General features: G+C 41.0%; 1 protein-coding gene across 1 annotated transcript in view; it reads right to left on the reverse strand.

Moving 5' to 3' along the window:
* Positions 1 to 895: 895 nt before the first annotated feature.
* The window catches only part of LOC117303344 (ATP-dependent RNA helicase A protein-like), a 38175-nt gene continuing 18421 nt past the window's right edge, over positions 896 to 20649 (reverse strand). Inside the window, exons 16-30 of the mRNA XM_033787511.1 lie at positions 20519 to 20637; positions 19294 to 19392; positions 18909 to 19023; positions 18210 to 18304; positions 17777 to 17850; positions 16233 to 16385; positions 15258 to 15418; positions 12729 to 12840; positions 11527 to 11688; positions 9993 to 10080; positions 7921 to 7963; positions 5937 to 6160; positions 5472 to 5587; positions 3267 to 3479; positions 896 to 1579 (exon numbers count right to left, since the gene is read on the reverse strand). Coding sequence (XP_033643402.1) covers positions 1150 to 1579; positions 3267 to 3479; positions 5472 to 5587; positions 5937 to 6160; positions 7921 to 7963; positions 9993 to 10080; positions 11527 to 11688; positions 12729 to 12840; positions 15258 to 15418; positions 16233 to 16385; positions 17777 to 17850; positions 18210 to 18304; positions 18909 to 19023; positions 19294 to 19392; positions 20519 to 20637 — 2204 coding nt within the window. The 3' untranslated portion in view covers positions 896 to 1149. The remainder of the gene's footprint in view (positions 1580 to 3266; positions 3480 to 5471; positions 5588 to 5936; positions 6161 to 7920; positions 7964 to 9992; positions 10081 to 11526; positions 11689 to 12728; positions 12841 to 15257; positions 15419 to 16232; positions 16386 to 17776; positions 17851 to 18209; positions 18305 to 18908; positions 19024 to 19293; positions 19393 to 20518; positions 20638 to 20649) is intronic.

The raw sequence follows: 20649 nt of genomic DNA on the forward strand, positions 1-20649 counted from the left end.
TTTTCACAGGTTTGTTATTTTATGCATGTTGAGATAAACCAAGTGAGAATACTGTCTATAAGATAATATTGTTAGAAAATTTGCAGTTACTTGAGCAACATACTTTGCCGTAATTGTTTTTACCTTTGGATGCAACATTAAAGACACTGGAAATCTAATTCTGAGGTTTCAAAATCAAATTCAAACATTTTAGTGGAAAAATACTTCTTCCTCAAAAACTATGTTACTTTAGAGGGAGCTGTGTTTTACAATGTTTTATACTATCAACAGCTCTTCATTGCTTGTTACCAAGTTAGTTTTTATGCCAACAATTATTTTGAGTAATTACCAATAGTGTCCACTGCCTTTAAGCTGTAGGTTCCACGTTACTAGGATTAGCACGTAAAATAACCCAGAACACTAATCTTGGAAGAATACGGGTTAACCCCTGTGTTTCTGGTACATGTTTCCTCAGGCTTGGCGCTACAGTGATCAAATTCACTACATTACAAGAAAATTACATTAGTTTTATTACAAAAAATATACAATAATTACAATAACAAACCCAAAGTATACCTAAGTAGGCCCACTACCATAGAGCTTCTTAAGCAGAAAACACTGCTTATCTATTTCCTGCTTAGCAGAAATTAGTAGGATACCAGCTACATCGGTGTATGTGACCTGATCATTTGGCTGGTGTAACTATATTCTTGTAAGCAGAGTTTTGTTGTGCTTAGATTATTCTAAGTGCTTGAGCAGCTTTAAAACAAAATGGTCTCTGTTAAGTTTCATCTTTTGGGTATAAATTAAGGTGAAGTTTACTCGAAGTTTTTGGAAGAACACTAAAGCCCGGTTCATACTTCTTGCGAATGCGAAGCGAATTTGACGTGAATTTGACGCCACAACCCTCCTTTCGCAGCGATATTCGCAAGTGAGTTAAGCAAAGTTGAACTGCTGCGAATAATTTGTTGCAAATTTGTGATGTCAACATTCGTTAGGAAACTGTTCGCAACAAGCTATTTGTACAAATTTTTTGTCGAGCAAGTATATTCATAAACAACATTTTCTTTTGAAATGGTAAATGAAAGCGTAACAATATTTCAAGTAAGCTTTGTGTCCAACTTTACCATTTACGAACATGAGAAACCTTTCATTGCATGGCAGTTTCCTTTACCATCCTCCCCCACCTTGATTCCCTCCTCTGAAGTTGCCTCCTCTCCCGCCTTGGAACCCCCCGAATCCTCGGAATCCCCCACGACCCCCTCCATCACCCCCCCTACCTCCCCCAAATCCACTACCACCCTGACCTCCCCCAAATCCACCACCACCTTGCCCTCCTCCGAAAACACTCCCTCCCCCGTATCCACCCCTGAAGCCACCACCACGACCTCCCCCAAATCCACCACCACGACCTCCCCCGAAGCTGCCACCACCACCTCGACCTCTGAACCCACCACCACCACCACCACCACCACCACCACCACCACCGTAACCCCCTCTGAAGCCACCTCTGCTGCCCCCACGACCTCCCCTGCCTACACCTTCATAACCTGGGGGTCTGCTGAACCGATATCTGGGCGGGCCGGATGGACCACTGGGTCTGTAAGAGACAAATGAAAAGAAAATTATCACGTGGTCCAGTGGTTAATGATTTCACAATGACTAGAATAAGTATTGTCTTCTAGCTAATGAATCTCAATTCATAAATACCTCAGGCAGTTTCGCTTTTCCTATTGGTGGAGAGCGCGTCACGTGGGTGTGTATAAACCTTTGTTTATGACCAGTAAAAAGTGTTGAAACATGGGCGTGACACGGGAGCTTGCACCTGTTCTTATAAGACAGTTTCTTCATTCCTATTGGTCGAGAGCAACGGCCGAGACAGTTGTGCCACATCACGCGCGACGCGCACAGCATTCCCTTATAAGGAGTTGTTTACCCGAGGGCAGCGGAGGGCTTTACCATTTCATAGCTGGAGGGGTGTTGTGTTGAAAGAAATCATTGAAAAATTAAAAATTTTTGCATTTATTTTACTTTTTGACCCAAAGCGTTGTTTTTTTTTTTACCGAAAAGGTATTTATGAATGGGAATCAAAGTGTGTTGAATCGGTTTTCAACTAGTGGTTTAAACCCGCTGAGGCCTGGTTCTTGATAATAATTTTACCGAGACGAAGTCGAGGTAAATTATCAAGAACCAGGCCTCGTTGGGATTAAACCACTAGTTGAAAACCTCTTCACCACACATTGATTCCCTTATTTATTGATTTGTGCAATTCACAATCATAGGCATTAAACCAATGTTTATTTAAGAGAGATTAGCTGTTGCCAGATTAGTGTTTATATCCCCTTGTGTGAGTTTGCCGGGCTGCCTTGATGGAAAGATCATCTGAACAAACAAACCACAAGGGTAACTTTCAATTAATTTTGGGAGTACACAAACAAAATTGCCAAGAGCTGGATTTGAACCTGCTAACTCCGGATTTGCATGCTGGTGCTCTACCTAGCCCCATATTTTGGGTAACAGTTAGAGACTATTCAACCTGAGGCTGAGCCCAAGTTGAGGTTTGAGAAAGGCCCCAGGCATCAAGTTTATGATAAACCTTGGGAAACGGCAGGAGAGAGATTGGCTTAAGGTCTATTATAAGTTATCACACAGTGCACTGGAAGATATACTGGAAGACGCGCTATATTTCTCCGTATTCCACGAGCGCGCTATGACAAATTTATCTTCCAGTCTCATGTTGAAATGCGCAAAGTTTAAAATTTTCAGAACGTTATTTCGCGACAAACAGCATGCACGCCCACAAAGTTTAGAATGTAACTTTTGCACTGTCCGTATACGCAGCGTGACGCATTGACACTCACAATACGCACTGTGCAATAAAAACACTGGGAAGTAGTATATAGGTTTTTATACCACCCTTCAGTTCGAGCATCTGATTGGTGGATCAGCGCGTACTGGAAGATAAAGGTTATTAATCTGCTGCAAATTGCAAATTTTTTGTGTTTTTATATTATGTTAGAACCCCAAGCTCAATTGCATGGCTCTGCTAACCATCAGCAAAGAATCTGTGCTTACGGAATGAGGATATTTCTTGATTACGATAAGCTTATTTCACAGGTTAGCAGGGAACTTCTGCTAGTGCTCTTGCCTAGTCAACGTTATCTGGCATTCTTTGCTTACACAGCTACCTCTGAAATTCAGCGCTTGCCGTGTTAAGTAAAGAATGGTGATCGCCCCTGCAAACAAAAATTTCAAGCAACGAAGTTTTTCTAAATTTTATGACTCACCCTGATTCTTCAAACGACTCTTCTTTGTTGCCTCCGAAGAAGCCCGCCCTTGGTGAGGAGAGCTCGCGTATGATGTTCATCAGCGTCTCGTCCTGAGGGGAGGGGGACATGACATTATCCGGGTTGGCAGTCATATTGAAGATGAGGGCTTCTACGGCTGGACGAAGCGCAACGATCTTAGCTGCTGAGGAGTGTGGCATGACCAGCTGGACCCTGTTGGAAGGTTAGAAAAATGCTCTTGGGTTATCTCAAACTAAAAAGCACAGTTTATTGACAACTACAGAACTAAAAGTACTTAAAACATAATTTAATTGAAAAGTCTTGTTGATGAATGCCAACAACTTTTAATAGAAAGTTCGAACTTGGTGTCACACAGTTGTTAAGTTGTTAAACCTTCATGGGCAAATCAATCATTTTGGTAACGCACAACAGTGCACTATGCGTAAAAGCTGCACGTGGCACATGACAACTTTATCAAACTCCTTGCATGATTCGTCGGTTACCCACTCAGCTGCATTGAAAAGTTGGAATGCTTGACACAGCCCTAAGCCAGAAAGCAAGTTGCGCACAACCTTGGGTACAACCTCATCAAAATTCAGATTTTAATAGAAAGACCACCAACTTAGGGTTTTATACCCAAGTTGGTGGAGCAGTAGTTTCTGCACCCAATTGGTAATAGCTTTATAATCAGTTGGTAGAGTGCCGGCATGTTAATCCGGAGGTCATTGCCGGTTCAAGTTCCACTCTAGTAATTTTTTCTTTGTTCTTTTCAAGCCCAAATCAACTTTATAATCAGTCAACTTTTGATATTTACCAATCCTTTAGTTTGTCTTTTATGGAATAAGTATGAAAATTATTAGTTTTCAATGAGTCGATATCTAAAATCCTGCAAATTCTGTCAATGCAAGCACTTTCTGATTTAAGGGAAGTGTTTTGCCAACCATGTCGGTTTGTGTACTCAGTCCCCATATCATCACCAGCCAGGTTCCCGTAAGTGCCGAGTGAGTGGTAACCCCTGGTTTTGACCCTCTAAGTCTCTGGTATTTTGCTAGGCTGTCTGCTGCCAGTCATAAGTGCATGCATTATTGTGGCATGAGTCATCGTTGGAGTGGTTCCCCTGTTTACAAGAGCTTCAACCAGACTCTAAATCTGGCCTTCTGTGGTTCCCCTGTTTACAGTAACTACAAACAGACTCTAAATCATGTAACTTGCATGTTAAAAACCTTCCTTAAAGGCACTGGTTTCGTTTGGTATTGTCAAAGACCAGTATTCTTGGTGTATCCCAACATATGCATAAAATCACAAACCTGTGAAAATTTGGACTCAACTGGTCATCAAAATTGCAAGAGAATAATGAAAGAAAAAACACCCTTGTTCAGTTGTTCTACAAATTTGTGTGCTTTCAGATGCATAATAAAAGACTTGAGCTGAAGTCTTTTATTATCTGATTGAGAAATTACCTCTTTCTCAAAACTACATTACTTCAGAGGGAGTCGTTTCTCACAATGTGTTATACTCTTAACAGCTCTCCATTGCTCATTACCAAGTAAGTTTGTATGCTAACAATTGTTTTGTGTAATTACCATCAGTGTCCAGTGCCTGATGCTATGTTTTTCTGAGAAATTAGTCAAACAATTAGTTTCCATCTCACGAGAACAGTTGACGTTTGAAAACAGTGAAAACATATAAGTGTGTTTTTCTCGCAACTCCAGTCACCAATTGGGCATGAACTTTGACAGGTTTGTTATCTCATGTATATGTTGGGTCACATCAAGTGTGGATACTGGTCTTTGACAATCACCACAATGTTAATTTTGGTTTTTACCCATATACACCGATGTGTGTTAGCACTATATACTCAGTACTTCCCCGAGTCCTGTGAAAAAATATCACAGGCATGTTACTCGGGTGGGATTCGAACCCACGACCCTTGCAATTCTAGAGCAGTGTCTTACCGACTAGACTACCGAGGTTGCCCGGTAGCTAGAGGCAGTTTGAATCCTATGTTTTGGCAGCGGGTACCGCAACGATATAATAGATAGTAAATTTGCATTACCACAATGTTGTCCGCATGATTTACGTAATTTTGTTTTCTGCTTCTGCCACTGTGTTGAATTTGGGCTTTGATCCAAGAGGAATAATGACTTTAGATACAAGCACCATACATGATTTCTTTAGAGTTTCTATATCTTTGATTATTCTTACCAGTCGTCCAGTTTGATCATTCCCTCTGAACTCTCCACAACCCTTGCACCAAACAGCAGCAGCTGTAGCGGAGACACCATGGTCATTCCCTTGGCCGACACCGCACGGGTTCGTATCTAAAGACAAGTCAATAGTCTTATGTCATTAAAAGGGTTTGGGTACTTTTTGTGACACAAAACACAATGTCCCCAGATTGACTTCAAACTTTCACGGTTTGAAGACAATGATAGTACAAAGCTTCCCTTAAAATAATACTTGCTGAGGTGTTGTAGTTTTTGAGAAATTCGTAATACATTTTCATGTCTCGAGAGACAACTACAACGTACATGTATTTACCAGTACTCGTCATTTTCGTGACTCTCCTGAAAACTATCTCTCTGTGATTTTCACATTTTTTCTCAAAATTTTGACGACTAATGAATTAGTTTTTTTTTGCAATTTCACATACAGATTTCACCAACATACCTTCTCGGTGAAGACAAAAAATGGCGACGGGAATGTCTGCTCAAACTTGCTGAAGTTGACCGAGGACTTGTGGATGAGAGCGGACTTGTTCTCAGTGGTCAGCAGCTTCCGCTTCTCTTTGTGGTAGCATACATTGGGGGATAGACCCATGGCCAGTAGACTGACAACAACCTCTAGTTTGACGTCAGGACCGTTGAAGTTGAAAAACTCGGGCTCTGTGCAATCTGCCATTTAAAAAAAAAAACATCAGTAAATACCTCTGAGAGTTTACGCACTCAGATTAGTGACTGGCCGCAGTAAGTCCATTAACAGTGACCAGCGACCAACCAAGTCATTACCACGCAGTAATGACCCAATCCTCACACTTTTTACGCACTCAGATTAGTGACTGGCCGCAGTAGGTCCATTAACAGTGACCAGCGACCAACCAGGTCATTACCACGCAGTAACGACCCAATCCTCACACTTTTTACGCACTCAGATTAGTGACTGGCCGCAGTAAGTCCATTAACAGCGGCCAGCGACCAACCAGGTCATTACCATGCAGTAACAACCAAATCCTCACACTTTCGTTCCCTAAATAAAATGTTTAACCCTCCAAAACAGTCAGTACATTTATTTATTTACTACATTTTTTTAATGAGATATCGCCCAAGGCCGGGTGGCCACATCAAGGTGAGGGCTACACCGAACTGATTTGGGCTGTTGACCTAAATCAACTGCTACCAGGGACACGTTGCCACCTACTTCTGGGGCTGAAACCAGGTTACCCCCTTCACAGTCCAGTAGGATGTAGGCATAGGTATCATCCACTAGGAGCCTGGCTGGTAGAGCAGAATGCACTACCTTCCCAACGTTTTACAAAGCAATTATAGTTAAGTGCCTTGCTCAAGGGCACAAGTTTCATGACCGGGATTTGAACCCACACTCTGCTGCTGACAACACCACAGCTTGGGTTCGGTGAACTAGATCGCTCATTCAAGACATGCCAGTTAATATAATAGTTTTGAAATGATGCACTACAGTCTACACAAACCCTTACAGACGAATGGTTTGCGCTCAGCTACTTTTTGTGATAATGTGTGGTGAATGCATCTACACAGTACACAGCTAGTTGTGTACACATTTACAGTCTACACAAACCCTTACAGACGAATGGTTTGCGCTTAGCTACTTTTTGTGATAATGTGTGGTGAATGCATCTACACAGTACACAGCTAGTTGTGTACACATTTACAGTCTACACAAACCCTTACAGACGAATGGTTTGCGCTTAGCTACTTTTTGTGATAATGTGTGGTGAATGCATCTACACAGTACACAGCTAGTTCTGTACACATTTACAGTCTACACAAACCCTTACGGACGAATGGTTTGCGCTTAGCTACTTTTTTGTGATAATGTGTGGTGAATGCATCTACACAGTACACAGCTAGTTTTGTACACATTTACAGTCTACACAAACCCTAACAGGTTTGCGCTTAGCTACTTTTTGTACTCGAGCAGCTCTATGAAATTGGCCATCGGCCTCTCACTGCCGAATACCGATGTAAAAAGAGGATGGTCCAAAGGTCGCAAACACAAACTGAAGTTTTTAAAGAAATGCAAATTGTTAAGTAGACTAGGCCCCTGTCTTTATCCGCAAGGATAAAGACAGGTCCCTGCCGCTAAATCCAGTGATTCCATTGGATACAATGATATGATAAACGTGCAGTGACATAGATGCCCAAATAGTCACTGCTCTCAAGTCCGCAATGGAATTTGACTGCGTATCTATATGTGAAATGACCAAGGTCAGAGGTCAAACTACACGCCGGTTTTGCAATTTTTTGAGGCCGGTCTCTGGCGTTATTCACGAGCCTCGAAGAACGACGTCAGACGTTAAGGTTAATTGTTAAGTTGCTTTAGGCCCAAGAACACTGAGGGCGCACTTCACCCTTCATTAACATTTCATATAAACATGTCATATAAAGAGTTTACTCACGCTCTGGAAATCCTTCCATGATCAGAATGTCCTTCAGTTGGTTCTGATAGGAAAGTAAAAAGAAATGATTATTGGATGAACAAAGAAAAGATGAATAGAGTGACATTTAAACCTGCAACCTCCAGATTTACATGCCATTGCTCTACCAACTGAGCTATATATATCAATAATAAATAATAACATTGAAGTCTTTTATAGCGCATGTATCTACCAAACAAGGTACTCAGGGCGATGAGTACAAACTTACAGAAAGATGAGTTATTGCAGTGATGAATACTGAGACCCAATTATTTAGCACCTAATAAGGGTTTACAAGGTGTTACGGCGCATACAGCAGCTACAGCCAGAAACACAGGGGCGAACCCCTTCTCTTTTCGATAAGTGCACTAGTTCTTTTACATGCATTCAGCCCGGTTCATACTTCCTGCGATTGCGAAGGGAATCTGATGTGAATTTGACGTCACACCCTCCTTTCGCAGTGATTATTCGCAAGGGAGTAGAGCAGAGTTCAACTGCTGCGAATTGTTCGTTGCGAATTTGTGACGTCAAGACTCGCTTCGCATTCACATTCGCAGGAAGTATGAAGCGGGCTTCACACAACACATGGGACCAACGGCTTTACTCCCATCTGAGGGACGAAGCAATGGTTAAGTGTCTTGCTTAAGGACACAAGTGTCATGGCTGGGGATTCGAACCCACACTCTGCTGATCACAAACACCAGAGTTTGAATTTGGTGCTTTTAACAGCTCGGCCACGACACTTCCACGACACTTATTGGCAGTCTCTGGAGGGCCTAAAGAAAAGCCCTTGTGGCGAGAACCAACAGACAACTCTACCCACATATAGACTTATCTTGGGTATTATACAAATGAGAATAAGCATTTTCAGATACAGTTTTTACACGATTATGACTTTATTTCAAAGGGCAATATTTCACAAGAAAAAAAAACAGTTAAATTTCATAATTAGTAAGCTTTCAGACTTCAAGTTCACATGGCCGAGTGGTTAAGAGCATCAAGTTCAAGTTCTGGGCCCAATTTCATAGTGCTGCTAAGCACAAAAATTTGCTTTGCATGAAATTTCTTCCTTGATAAAAATAGGATTACCAACCAAATGTCCATGTTATTTTCAGGATAAGCAAACAACAGCTGAATACCAGTAACAAGCAATATGCAGCAAATGTAAATTTGGTTGGTAAACCTGTTTTTACCAAGGAAGGAATTTCATGATAAGCAAATTTTTGTGCTTAGCAGCTCTATGAAATTGGGCCTTGGTGGTTACATTTGTAAGTCAAAGGAGTGTTATTGACCCAATGACCAGGGCACTAATGTTACATTTGTAAGTCAAAGGAGTGTTATTGACCCAATGACCAGGGCACTAATGTTACATTTGTAAGTCAAAGGAGTGTTATTGACCCAATGACCAGGGCACTAATGTTACATTTGTAAGTCAAAGGAGTGTCATTGACCCAATGACCAGGGCACTAATGTTACATTTGAAAGTCAAAGAAGTGTTATTGACCCAATGACCAGGGCACTAATGTTACATTTGTAAGTCAAAGGAGTGTTATTGACCCAATGACCAGGGCACTAATGTTACATTTGTAAGTCAAAGGAGTGTTATTGACCCAATGACCAGGGCACTAATGTTACATTTGTAAGTCAAAGGAGTGTTATTGACCCAATGACCAGGGCACTAATGTTACATTTGTAAGTCAAAGGAGTGTCATTGACCCAATGACCAGGGCACTAATGTTACATTTGAAAGTCAAAGAAGTGTTATTGACCCAATGACCAGGGCACTAATGTTACATTTGTAAGTCAAAGGAGTGTTATTGACCCAATGACCAGGGCACTAATGTAAAGTGCATTGAGACGGTTATTGTGAAATGTGCTATATAAGAACTTGTTATTATTATTCCTTTTGTTATTATTATTATTATTCAACAGTTATGTTTTTCATCCTTAACAATCTTGTAATATTAAATGCTGTTTTACTTATTCATAAAAGTGCACAAAATTATCAAATTGGAAATATTTATTGGTTTATTTAATTGATATTGCTGACTTACCCTGGCTTCATAGATCATACGTAATGAGGTCATCTGCAGCTGCTTCCTGTCGCAGTAATTCATTGCCGCTTCTTCCCCACCGTTAGATCTAATAAATAGTTATGCAATGAGGTATGACATTAAAAAATACGCACAGGGGAAAGCCCCATGCACAATTTACCATTGATAATGTAAATTTCTGGCAATGAAGTTAAAGGAACAAGTTGCCTTGGATTGCACGGTTTTCCTTTTACGTCGCGAAGAAACACGGTAGGCCATTTTGTGGGGTCAAAATTTTGACTCCATAAAATGGCCGACCGCGTTAGTTTGCGTTGTAAAAGGAAAACCATGCAATTTCGAGTGATACTTGTGTGGATCATTATATTCTACTTTTAAAATATCTTTCTAACCATATGCATTTCACAACAAACGGTTTCAAACGCTTTTCAAAGACCAACTCGACCGATCCAAGGCAACATGTTCCTTTAAGGGATCACTAAAAAGTGCCTCGTAGGCTTAAAGTGTAGAGAAGATGTTGAAGAAACACTTTGTTTTGTATGTAACGGAGGGGGGGGGGGGGTGGTACCACACAATCAGGTAGGGACTCAGGTAGGCTCTTGTCCGAGGTGGGATTTGTATCGGGTCGACAGAGATTAAAGCAGGGCAATATGCAATTTGAGAAACTTAATCCCCAATCAGCTATAGGAAGTTGGGGTCTAGCTTTAAAAGCATCTTGTAGATACTCAGCAGTGGTAGACTATATAGCAAATCTACACATGTACCTGGCAAGTAGACATACACTTGATGTTAACACGAACCAATTCTACATTGATACCTCACCATGCAATGCCTCAAATCCCATATAAATACCTTTTAACTATTCTTTGCACTGTGAGGTGATTTTACAATGAATCATGGTACTTTTCACACAGAGACATTACGTGATATTTTCTCAAGGAATGTATGTCTTTTCACTGCAGTGTGAAAGGGATTTAAATGCCCACTACTTACAATGCCTCCTCCAATTCCTGGAAGCAACCTAATACAGACCCCATACATTTTCTCAAGGGATGTCTGTCTTTTCATTGCAGTGTGAAAGGGATTTAAATGCCCACTACTTACAATGCCTCCTCCAATTCCTGGAAGCAACCAAAAAAGACCCCATACATTTTCTAAAGGAATGTCCGTCTTTTCACTGTACTGTGAAAGGGATATAAATACCAACTGCTTACAATGCCTCTTCCCATTCCTGGAAGCATCCTAATACAGACCCCATACATTTTCTCAAGGGATGTCTGTCTTTCACTGTAGTGTGAAAGGGATATAAATACCAACTGCTTACAATGCCTCTTCCCATTCCTGGAAGCATCCTAATACAGACCCCATACATTTTCTCAAGGAATGCATGTCTTTTTACTGTAGTGTGAAAGGGATTTAAATACTTACAATTTCCCTTCCCATTCCTGGAAGCAGCCTAGTCGGTCCCATATATTTTCTGAAGGAATGTCTGTTTTTTCTTTATAGTGTGAAAGGGGTTTAGATACCCATTACTTACAATGCCTGCTCCCATTCTTGGAAGCAGCCGAGTACAGCGATCTGGTCACTACGACGGATTCCTCCATACGCTTTGTGTGCATTGGTCACTTTGCCCATGTGGGTAACGAAAGGCTCAGAGAACACAGTGCTAGCAGCTATGATTGTCATGGCATCGCCAACACTGCAAACAAACATAAAATCAAACCATAAAACACTTCAGTCAGTCTGACGGGTCTGTATTATTATTTTAACTAAAATGGGCAAGCAAGGAACAAGAACAACAACAAACATGAAAACAGAGGTTTGAAATAATCAGAACTAACGTTTGAGTTGTGGTGAATTCTGAAACGAACTAGTGTTATAAAAAGTACACGTTTCAATCTGTATGTTCTGATGGTCTTTAGAAAAAACCCTGCCATACATGTGCTTGACAGTTTGTGGTGTGTCGTAGCCTAGCGGTTAAGAGCATGGGACTGAAGCTTTCGTGTCTCTGATCAACAGAGTGTTGATTACTAAGCCTTCAGGGCCCAATTAAGTAGAGCTGCTTAAGCAACAAACTTACAAGAAACAGCATCCTAAGATGAGCATCTTGCCCAGCTTGGGCTCTATGGGTTCAACAAGCAGTTATAGTTAAGTGTCTGACTCAAGGACACAAGTGTCATGACCGGGATTCGAACCCACACCCTGATTACTGAGCCTTCATGACCCAATTTTGTAGAGCTGCTTAAGCAACAAACTTACAAGAAACAGCATCCTAAGATGAGCATCTTGCCCAGCTTGGGCTCTATGGGCTCAACAAGCAGTTATAGTTAAGTGTCTGACTCAAGGACACAAGTGTCATGACCGGGATTCCAACCCACACCCTGATTACTGAGCCTTCATGACCCAATTTTGTAGAGCTGCTTAAGCAGAAAACTAACAAGAAACAGCATCCTAAGATGATCATCTTGCCCAGCTTGGGCTCAATGGGCTCAACAAGCAGTTATAGTTAAGTGTCTGACTCAAGGACACACGTGTCATGACCGGGATGTGAACCCACACCCTGATGACTTAGCCCCTTCAGGGCTTCAGCAAATACTTAGAAACAGCATCCTAAGATGATCATCTTGCCTAGCTTGGGTTCCATAGGATCAACAAGCAATTATAGTTAAGTGTCTTGCTCAAGGACACAAGTGTCCACACCCTGATTACTTAGCCTTCAGGGCTTCAGCAAATACTTACAAGAAACAGCATCCTAAGATGATCATCTTGCCTAGCTTGGGTTCCATGGGCATCTTAGCGAGGATCTTCCCTAGTGGAGTAAGCTCCTCATCACCATCCAAGGCATGCATCTCTACAAAGCATCAACAGGAAAATAATGTACACCTTCAGTAATAATCAAAGGTAGACTAATGCTGGTTAAAGGCAGTGGACACTATTGGTAATTGTCGAAGACTAGCCTTCACAGTTTGTGTATCTCAACATATGCATAAAATAACTAACCTGTGAAAATTTGAGCTCAATCGGTCATCAAAGTTGCGAGATAATGATGAAAGAAGAAAACACCCTAGTCACACGAAGTTGTGTGCGTTTAGATGGTTGATTTCCAGACCTCAAGTTCTTAACTTGAGGTCTCGAAATCAAATTTGTGGAACATTACTTCTATCTCGAAAACTACTCCACTTCAGAGGGAGCCGTTTCTCACAATGTCTTATACCGCCAACCTCTCCCCATTACTCTTTACCAAGTGAGGTTTAATGCTAATAATTATTTTGAGTAATTACCAATAGTGTCCACTGCCTTTAAGATCGTAAAGTAAACTTTGATACTTTTTTCTAAACCGAATTTATGATGAGTTGAGTACAAGTTGCAAGTTACAAGTTGCTAGATTAGTGCTTCAATATTAATGGCACTGGACACTATTACTAAAAATAATTGTAAGCATAAACAAATTCTTGGAAGCGAGCAATGGAGAGCTGTTGAAAGTATAAAACATTGTGAGAAACGGCTCCCTCTGAGATGTAGTTTTTGAGAAAGAAGTAATTTCTCACTCAACTGTGAGTAACCATGAGTAATCTGTTCCAGTGAGATAGGATAATACTAATAGTGTCTTCTCGTACAGCGCGCATATCCGTCACTCAGTGACGCTCAAGGCGTTTTAACATACAGTATTTCCCTGTAAGGTGTATGTGGGACCACGTTTTTAATTATGAGACCTACTCCTTTTAGCACCATGTAATGGTTTACAAGGTGCTGTGGCGCAATATGCTGCCTATAAAACCAGGTGAGCCCCTTCTCTTTTCGATAAGTGCACTGGGTTTTATTTTATCTTATTTTTTATGCAAGTCGCCAGACACACAAGGCCTGAAGGCCACTTCAAGGTGTGGGCTACAATTATTTTTGTCCAGAGGTCGTTACTACTCCTAGTGCTGAAACAGGGTTACCCCTTTTACAGTCCATACGGATGTAGGCTTGGGTATCATCAGTCCGAAGCCTGGCCGGTAGAGCAGAAAGTACTACCTCCCCAATTTTATGTAGCTAGTGTCACGACCGGGTTTCAAACCCACACTCTGCTGATCAAACACCAGAGCTTGAATCCGGTGCTCTTAACCGCTCGGCCGTGACACGCCACAAATTATGAGATCTACTCCAACGTCTTTACGTCCCATCTGAAGCATCATGGATAAGTTTCTTGCTTAAGGACACTGGGACGACTGGGATAAACCATCACTCTGTTGATCAGAAACACGAGAGTTTGAATCCAGTGCTCTTAACCGCTGGACCATGACACCCACATATTAGGTGAGACACTCACTATATCAGCTGAGCGTTACTGTGAGTAACCATAATTTAGTGAGCTAATATGAGACACTCACCTTTCAGGGCGGCCACAGCCTCTACCACTGAGTCCAATGGAGGTGGCTCAGTAGCGTTACCAAGGAAGTCAGCAATGTTACCCAGACGTAGAAGCTTGATGGTCAGTAACTATATCAGCTGTGAGTTACTGTGAGTAACCATGAGTTAGTGAGCTAATATGAGACACTCACCTTTCATGGCGGCCACAGCCTCTACCACTGAGTCCAATGGAGGTGGCTCAATAGCGTTACCAAGGAAGTCAGCAATGTTACCCAGACGTAGAAGCTTAACAGTCAGTAACTATATCAGCTGAGATTTGCTGTGAGTAACAGTGAGTTACTGTGAGTAACCATGAGTTAGTGAGCTAATATGAGACACTCACCTTTCATGGCGGCCACAGCCTCTACCACTGAGTCCAATGGAGGTGGCTCAATAGCATTACCAAGGAAGTCAGCAATGTTACCCAGACGTAGAAGCTTGATGGTCAGTAACTATATCAGCTGAGAGTTGCTGTAAGTAACCATGAGTTAGTGAGCTAATATGAGACACTCACCTTTCATGGCGGCCACAGCCTCTACCACTGAGTCCAATGGAGGTGGCTCAATAGCGTTACCAAGGAAGTCAGCAATGTTACCCAGACGTAGAAGCTTGATGGTCAGTAACTATATCAGCTGAGAGTTGCTGTGAGTAACCATGAGTTAGTGAGCTAATATGAGACACTCACCTTTCATGGCGGCCACAGCCTCTACCACTGAGTCCAATGGAGGTGGCTCAATAGCGTTACCAAGGAAGTCAGCAATGTTACCCAGACGTAGAAGCTTAACAGTCAGTAACTATATCAGCTGAGAGTTGCTGTGAGTAACAGTGAGTTACTGTGAGTAACCATGAGTTAGTGAGCTAATATGAGACACTCACCTTTCAGGGCGGCCACAGCCTCTACCACCGAGTCCAATGGAGGTGGCTCGATAGCGTTACCAAGGAAGTCAGCAATGTTACCCAGACGTAGAAGCTTGATGGTCAAGGCAAGCTCATGGAGTGGGGTTCGGAAGATCTCTGGGGTGGCATGCTCCTCAAGTCTTATGTGAGAAGAAAAATAAACAGTTTAAACAAATAGGTTAAATGGTGCAACATTGAGCTGAAGTTAATTGAAATATAATGCTAAAATGTGACATGGTTTTTGCAAAATTAGGCACAAATGGGCGAGGGAGCGATAAGAGTTATTCAAGAGGTTAAGTGTTACAAAATAAGCATTACCTGTAAGCGTTATACAGACGTGTAAACAGGACAATGTTTAGCTTACCCTCTCTAATGTTAAGTTCATAAAGAAAATAAAAAATATCTGTACAATTCAGAATGTTTTATTGTAATTGGACATTCCTACACCCTGCTTAGAATTTTTTTTTGTGGTAAAAATTAAAAGCTGCATTATTCTTTATGGAGGTTTTGTCTGATCTTGCAAATCATATAACCATTTTGGCCAGGATTGTAGCACTATGTTGGAAGTCTCCCTATTTTGAAGTATCTTTGTTTGGGGGGTGCCAGTCAGAAGCCATTCAACCTGAAACTGCCTTATAGCCAGTGATCACAACTTGGGAGGCTGAAGCAGACGGATCACCTTAAGAGGATGCAACTTTTGTTTTTTATAAGAAAGATCTAAAGTCTAACTGCCCTCTATATACCTCACGGTATACTAGACGTCAAAGGCACAAACCGTTGAAAAAAGAGTATCACTGTTCTTCGTGTGCATAGAATGAGTGTGACTACTAGTTATATGAGATCTAGACATTGTACATAGTCGGCACGTAATTAAAAATATCAAGTAATAAACCACAAGGGAAACTGATTAGGTTAAATAGAAGAACAGACAATGTTTTGATCTTAGAGACTTACTTTTCAAAGCGAGCCCTACTGACGAGATGGAAAGCAAAGCCAGGTCGTACACGGCCAGCACGTCCACGTCTCTGCTCTAGATTACTCCTAGAGGCCCAGATGGTAGCGTAGTTGGTCATGTTGTTGTGGGATGTGAACAACTTGGTCTTGCATCTGCACAGAAAGGAAATTTGTTACCATCGTGACCTGGGCCCAATTTCATAGCGCTGCTTAACAGTAAGCAAATTTGCGTGCTTACTGTAGCAGAAAAATTTGCTTAATCCTTAGCGTATTTCACAGGTTAGCAGACAAATTGGGCGGCCATATTGCGTGTTTACCGTGGATTTGCATTGTGACGTCAATTATTTTTCGTGTGGTAAGCACCGGAAGGTTAGCATGCCTTTTCATGTGCTTACGGTTAGCAGCGCTATGAAATGGAAATCACACAGTAAGCACAAAATCGGCCGCTAAGCAGCGCTATGAAATTGGGCCCAGATCTTAAGAACAGTACTTTAATCACTTCACGTCGGTACTTTGAAAAGTTGTCCATGCCACCTTTATTATTTTCAGAACTTTGGAGCTTCTTGAATCATCACTTTCCTTTAAAAACATCGTTGTCATGATTGAAACCCCGACTTGACAACGAAAAGGCAACAAATGCTCTACTAATTGGATCTGGATTTGATGTTGCCACGTGAAAAAGGTGAGTAAGCAATTATTTAGTTTCACAGAACCCACTGCCAAAATCTACCATGATATGCTGGAATCCATCTTACAATGCTCAAACTTACCTCCCAAATGACAAATAATGGTGACAGCCTGTCCATTCATGCCTGTGATATTTTTTCACAGGACTCGGAAAAGTACTTAGTATACAGTGCTAACACCTATCGGTGTATGGGTAAAAACCAAAATTAATATTCTTTATCCCTGATGCAAATTTAATATATATTAATCGTTGCGGTACCGTCTGCCAAAACATAGGATTCAAACTGCCTCTAGCTACCGGGCAACCTCGGTAGTCTAGTTGGTAAGACACTGCTCTAGAATTGCAAGGGTCGTGGGTTCGAATCCCTCCCAAGTAATATGCCTGTGATATTTTTTTCACAGGACTCGGGAACATCGGACATCGGTGTATGGGTAAAAACCAAAATTAATATTCTTTATCCCCGATGCAAATTTACCATCTCTTATACCACAATCCTCTTCTTTACTTTTTCTGTGACTCTATAAGTATCATTTCCAATTTCCTAGTTGCTGCCCAGGTTTCTACACACATTGGTGTATGGGTAAAAACCAAAATTAATATTCTGTCCATTCTTGTATGCCACATTTGTGCAACAACAGGACAAAGGTCAGGAGTTACTCAATAACCCCATGAAAGGGATTTTACAAGGCATGTATTCCAGAACCTGCTGTTGCTCTTTTTGGTTGGATGTATGGTGTGTTCATTGAAAATAATTCACTCTTCTAAAAACAATGATCTACTTTCTCTTTCATTTGAATGCCTGGTACGACACGCTGTTGGGTCCAAAGGGATTGCTTAATGATTGTTTTGAACTTACTTGCATATATCAATAACGTACACTACATCATTGATGGTGATACTAGTCTCTGCGATGTTGGTGGATAGAATGATCTGAAGACGAACAAAATCAAATGTAAAAAAGTCATAAGTAAAACTGTGTACATACATTGTAGAAACAGATTAGAGTCCGACTGAAAACAAAACTAGAGTCTGAGTGATCAATAGATTTGAGTCTGAGGGTAAGTTCAGACAGCGTACTAAGTTAGACACGAACCGGTTTATTTTTTACGAGCAGTGAGGGATGGTCGTAAAAAAATTCCCCTTGCGTTCAGACAGCACAGAGTTAAACCAGATTCGGTCTCATTGGATATGGGACGCAGAAGTGCTATATTTTTCCATATCCTACTTGATCTTGAGTGATAACTTATAATATTGCAAAGTCATGTGGGGGCGGGGGGGATTTCTTATACCTTTGTCACACCATTTGGCACCGACTCAAACACCCTGTGCTGGTCCTCTCTGGGTACCTGGGAGTGAAGTGGTAGGATCAAATAGCTACGAGATCCTGCGTGGGATGAAAACAAAAAAGGATTAAAGACCTGCTTGAACGAAAATGTCAAATCATGAACTTTGCTGAGTTTCATTTAAAATGTTTTCAGTCATTAAGGAAATCGAGTCATATGACTACAAATAGATTTTAATTGTCTAAAAAAAACAATCACACAATACCCTTATCCAGCGCTTTTCTGAAAGCTCCATGTATACACACCAAAGCCCAATTTCATAGAGTTGCTTAGCAACTGAATATTACTCAATTGCTGCTAAGCGAAAAAAATGAGCAGGTGACCAGTCACAGATTGTACATATAAAATGGTATTTTGGCTGACAACCTTTTTCAGGTAAGCATATTTAAGTTGTGCTTAGCTACTTTTTGTGCTTAAGCGGTTCTTTGAAATTGGTCCCAAGACGCAGTGGTCTAAGGGGTTTTCCTCCCACACATAAACTGAGCATTTCTTCGTCTTTCCTATTTATCCTGTTATTGGCGCTTATTGTGCTGTTAGATGCGTAATCAAATAAACAAATGAAAAATAAGCTCATTAACTTCTCCTTGATTGAAGCGATGTCAACTTGAGTCAAATCAACCTTTGTGTACTGATTTAAAGACGTACCAAATTTAGGGTGTTCCTGTAAGTGTCTCATGAGAGCAAAGATCCAATTCCAGCTGGGAAGGAACACCAAGACGGCACCTTCTACTCCGAGGTTATTAATGTAAGTCAGCAGGGCCTGTAGGAACAGAAAAACGAGAACAGATTTTTGTTTTCTCTTTGTGATGTATTCTTCATATAGTAGGGCAACAACTAACTTGTCTTAGGACCAGTCAAACTTCACTCTAAGTTGGCTGGCTTTTTAAGTGTTTAAAAGCAACCATATTGAATAGTATAAAGTATTGGCTAGTGAAAAAGCTGGCCGACTAGCGAAATAACAATCTAACGGGTCCTGCTGGCTACGCACCAAAAAGGTCAAAACCAAACCTGCTCATGAACGTATAATTACCTCAATAAGGTCAAAGTTCATTTCCTTTTCGCTCATCTGTGCCATGGCCCGACGCGTACGCTCAGAGTACTGATCAGAAACCATCTTGTTCATATTCTCCTGAAATGAAAATCATAAATACATTAGAACCAAATGGTATTGTTATTTTGCTTCTAAAGCAAGATTCAGTCTATAGAGGGCAGTATTCTCCTATATACAGGGGTGATTTTGGCGACCATGATCGGAAATAAAGTTTCTGACGTAAACTTCACTAACCGAAACAATTTCCAAGACCTACGCGAAAGGAGGCTAGTAACAGTTCATGACGGAGGTACATCTCATGAAAATTCATTTTCCTAAAATATACTGCCTTCATTTTATTTTCAAGTAATGGAACTTAGTCTTTGTAATTTTATTAACATTATTTAATTTTTATGCTTCAGGGCTATTTAATTTTTTAAAAAATGCCTTTGGATTTTTGTGAAAGTTTTTTAGAGTCAGCCATCTTGAAACCAAGTCTAATTGACAAAACAAGTTGGTTTGAACAGACTCATCACAGCGGTTCAAACGAACACGCGAAAAGGCTCAACCAATGACCAAAGCTCAAACATGTTTCAAATTGGGGTCGCCAAAACGCACCCCAGGAAGATTCCATCTAAAGAGGGCAGTATTCTCCTATATACAGCAAGATTCAGTCTATAGAGGGGAGTATTCTCCTATATACAGCAAGATTCAGTCTATAGAGGGGAGTATTCTCCTATATACAGCAAGATTCAGTCTATAGAGGGGAATATTCTCCTATATACAGCAAGATTCAGTCTATAGAGGGGAGTATTCTCCTATATACATTTATATTCTGTCTAAAGAGGGCAGTATTCTCCTATATACATCCAGATTTCGTCTATAGGGGGCAGTATTCTCCTACATATGGCAAGATTCCATCTATAGAGGGCAGTATTCCCCAATATACACCAAGATTCCGTCTATAGAGGTCAGTATACTCCTACATACAGCAAGATTAAATTTCATTTGTTTCAAACAGCTTTTCAGTAGTTTGTTTCTTTCTTTTGTTTCCCTTTGTTCCCTCTTCCCAATGTTGCTTATGTCTTTGTCTTCTGCTTTTCATGCGCTTCGAGCACCTTATTAGGTGGATATTTGGCAATATAAATTGTCCTTATTATTATTGTAGAGGGCAGTTTTCTCCTATTCACATCTAGATTTCGTCTACAGAGGGCAGTATACTCACAGCAAACTCATCCTCTGCATCATCCTCGTCATCGTCATCTCTGCTTTTATTCTTGCTCTTCCTTGTATTAGGTCCAGGCACAAAGTTCAGCATCTGTACAATGTCTTCCAGATAATACTCTACCAACAAGA

The sequence above is a fragment of the Asterias rubens genome, chromosome 19 (genome assembly GCF_902459465.1).
Source record: "Asterias rubens chromosome 19, eAstRub1.3, whole genome shotgun sequence".
Taxonomy (NCBI): domain Eukaryota; kingdom Metazoa; phylum Echinodermata; class Asteroidea; order Forcipulatida; family Asteriidae; genus Asterias; species Asterias rubens.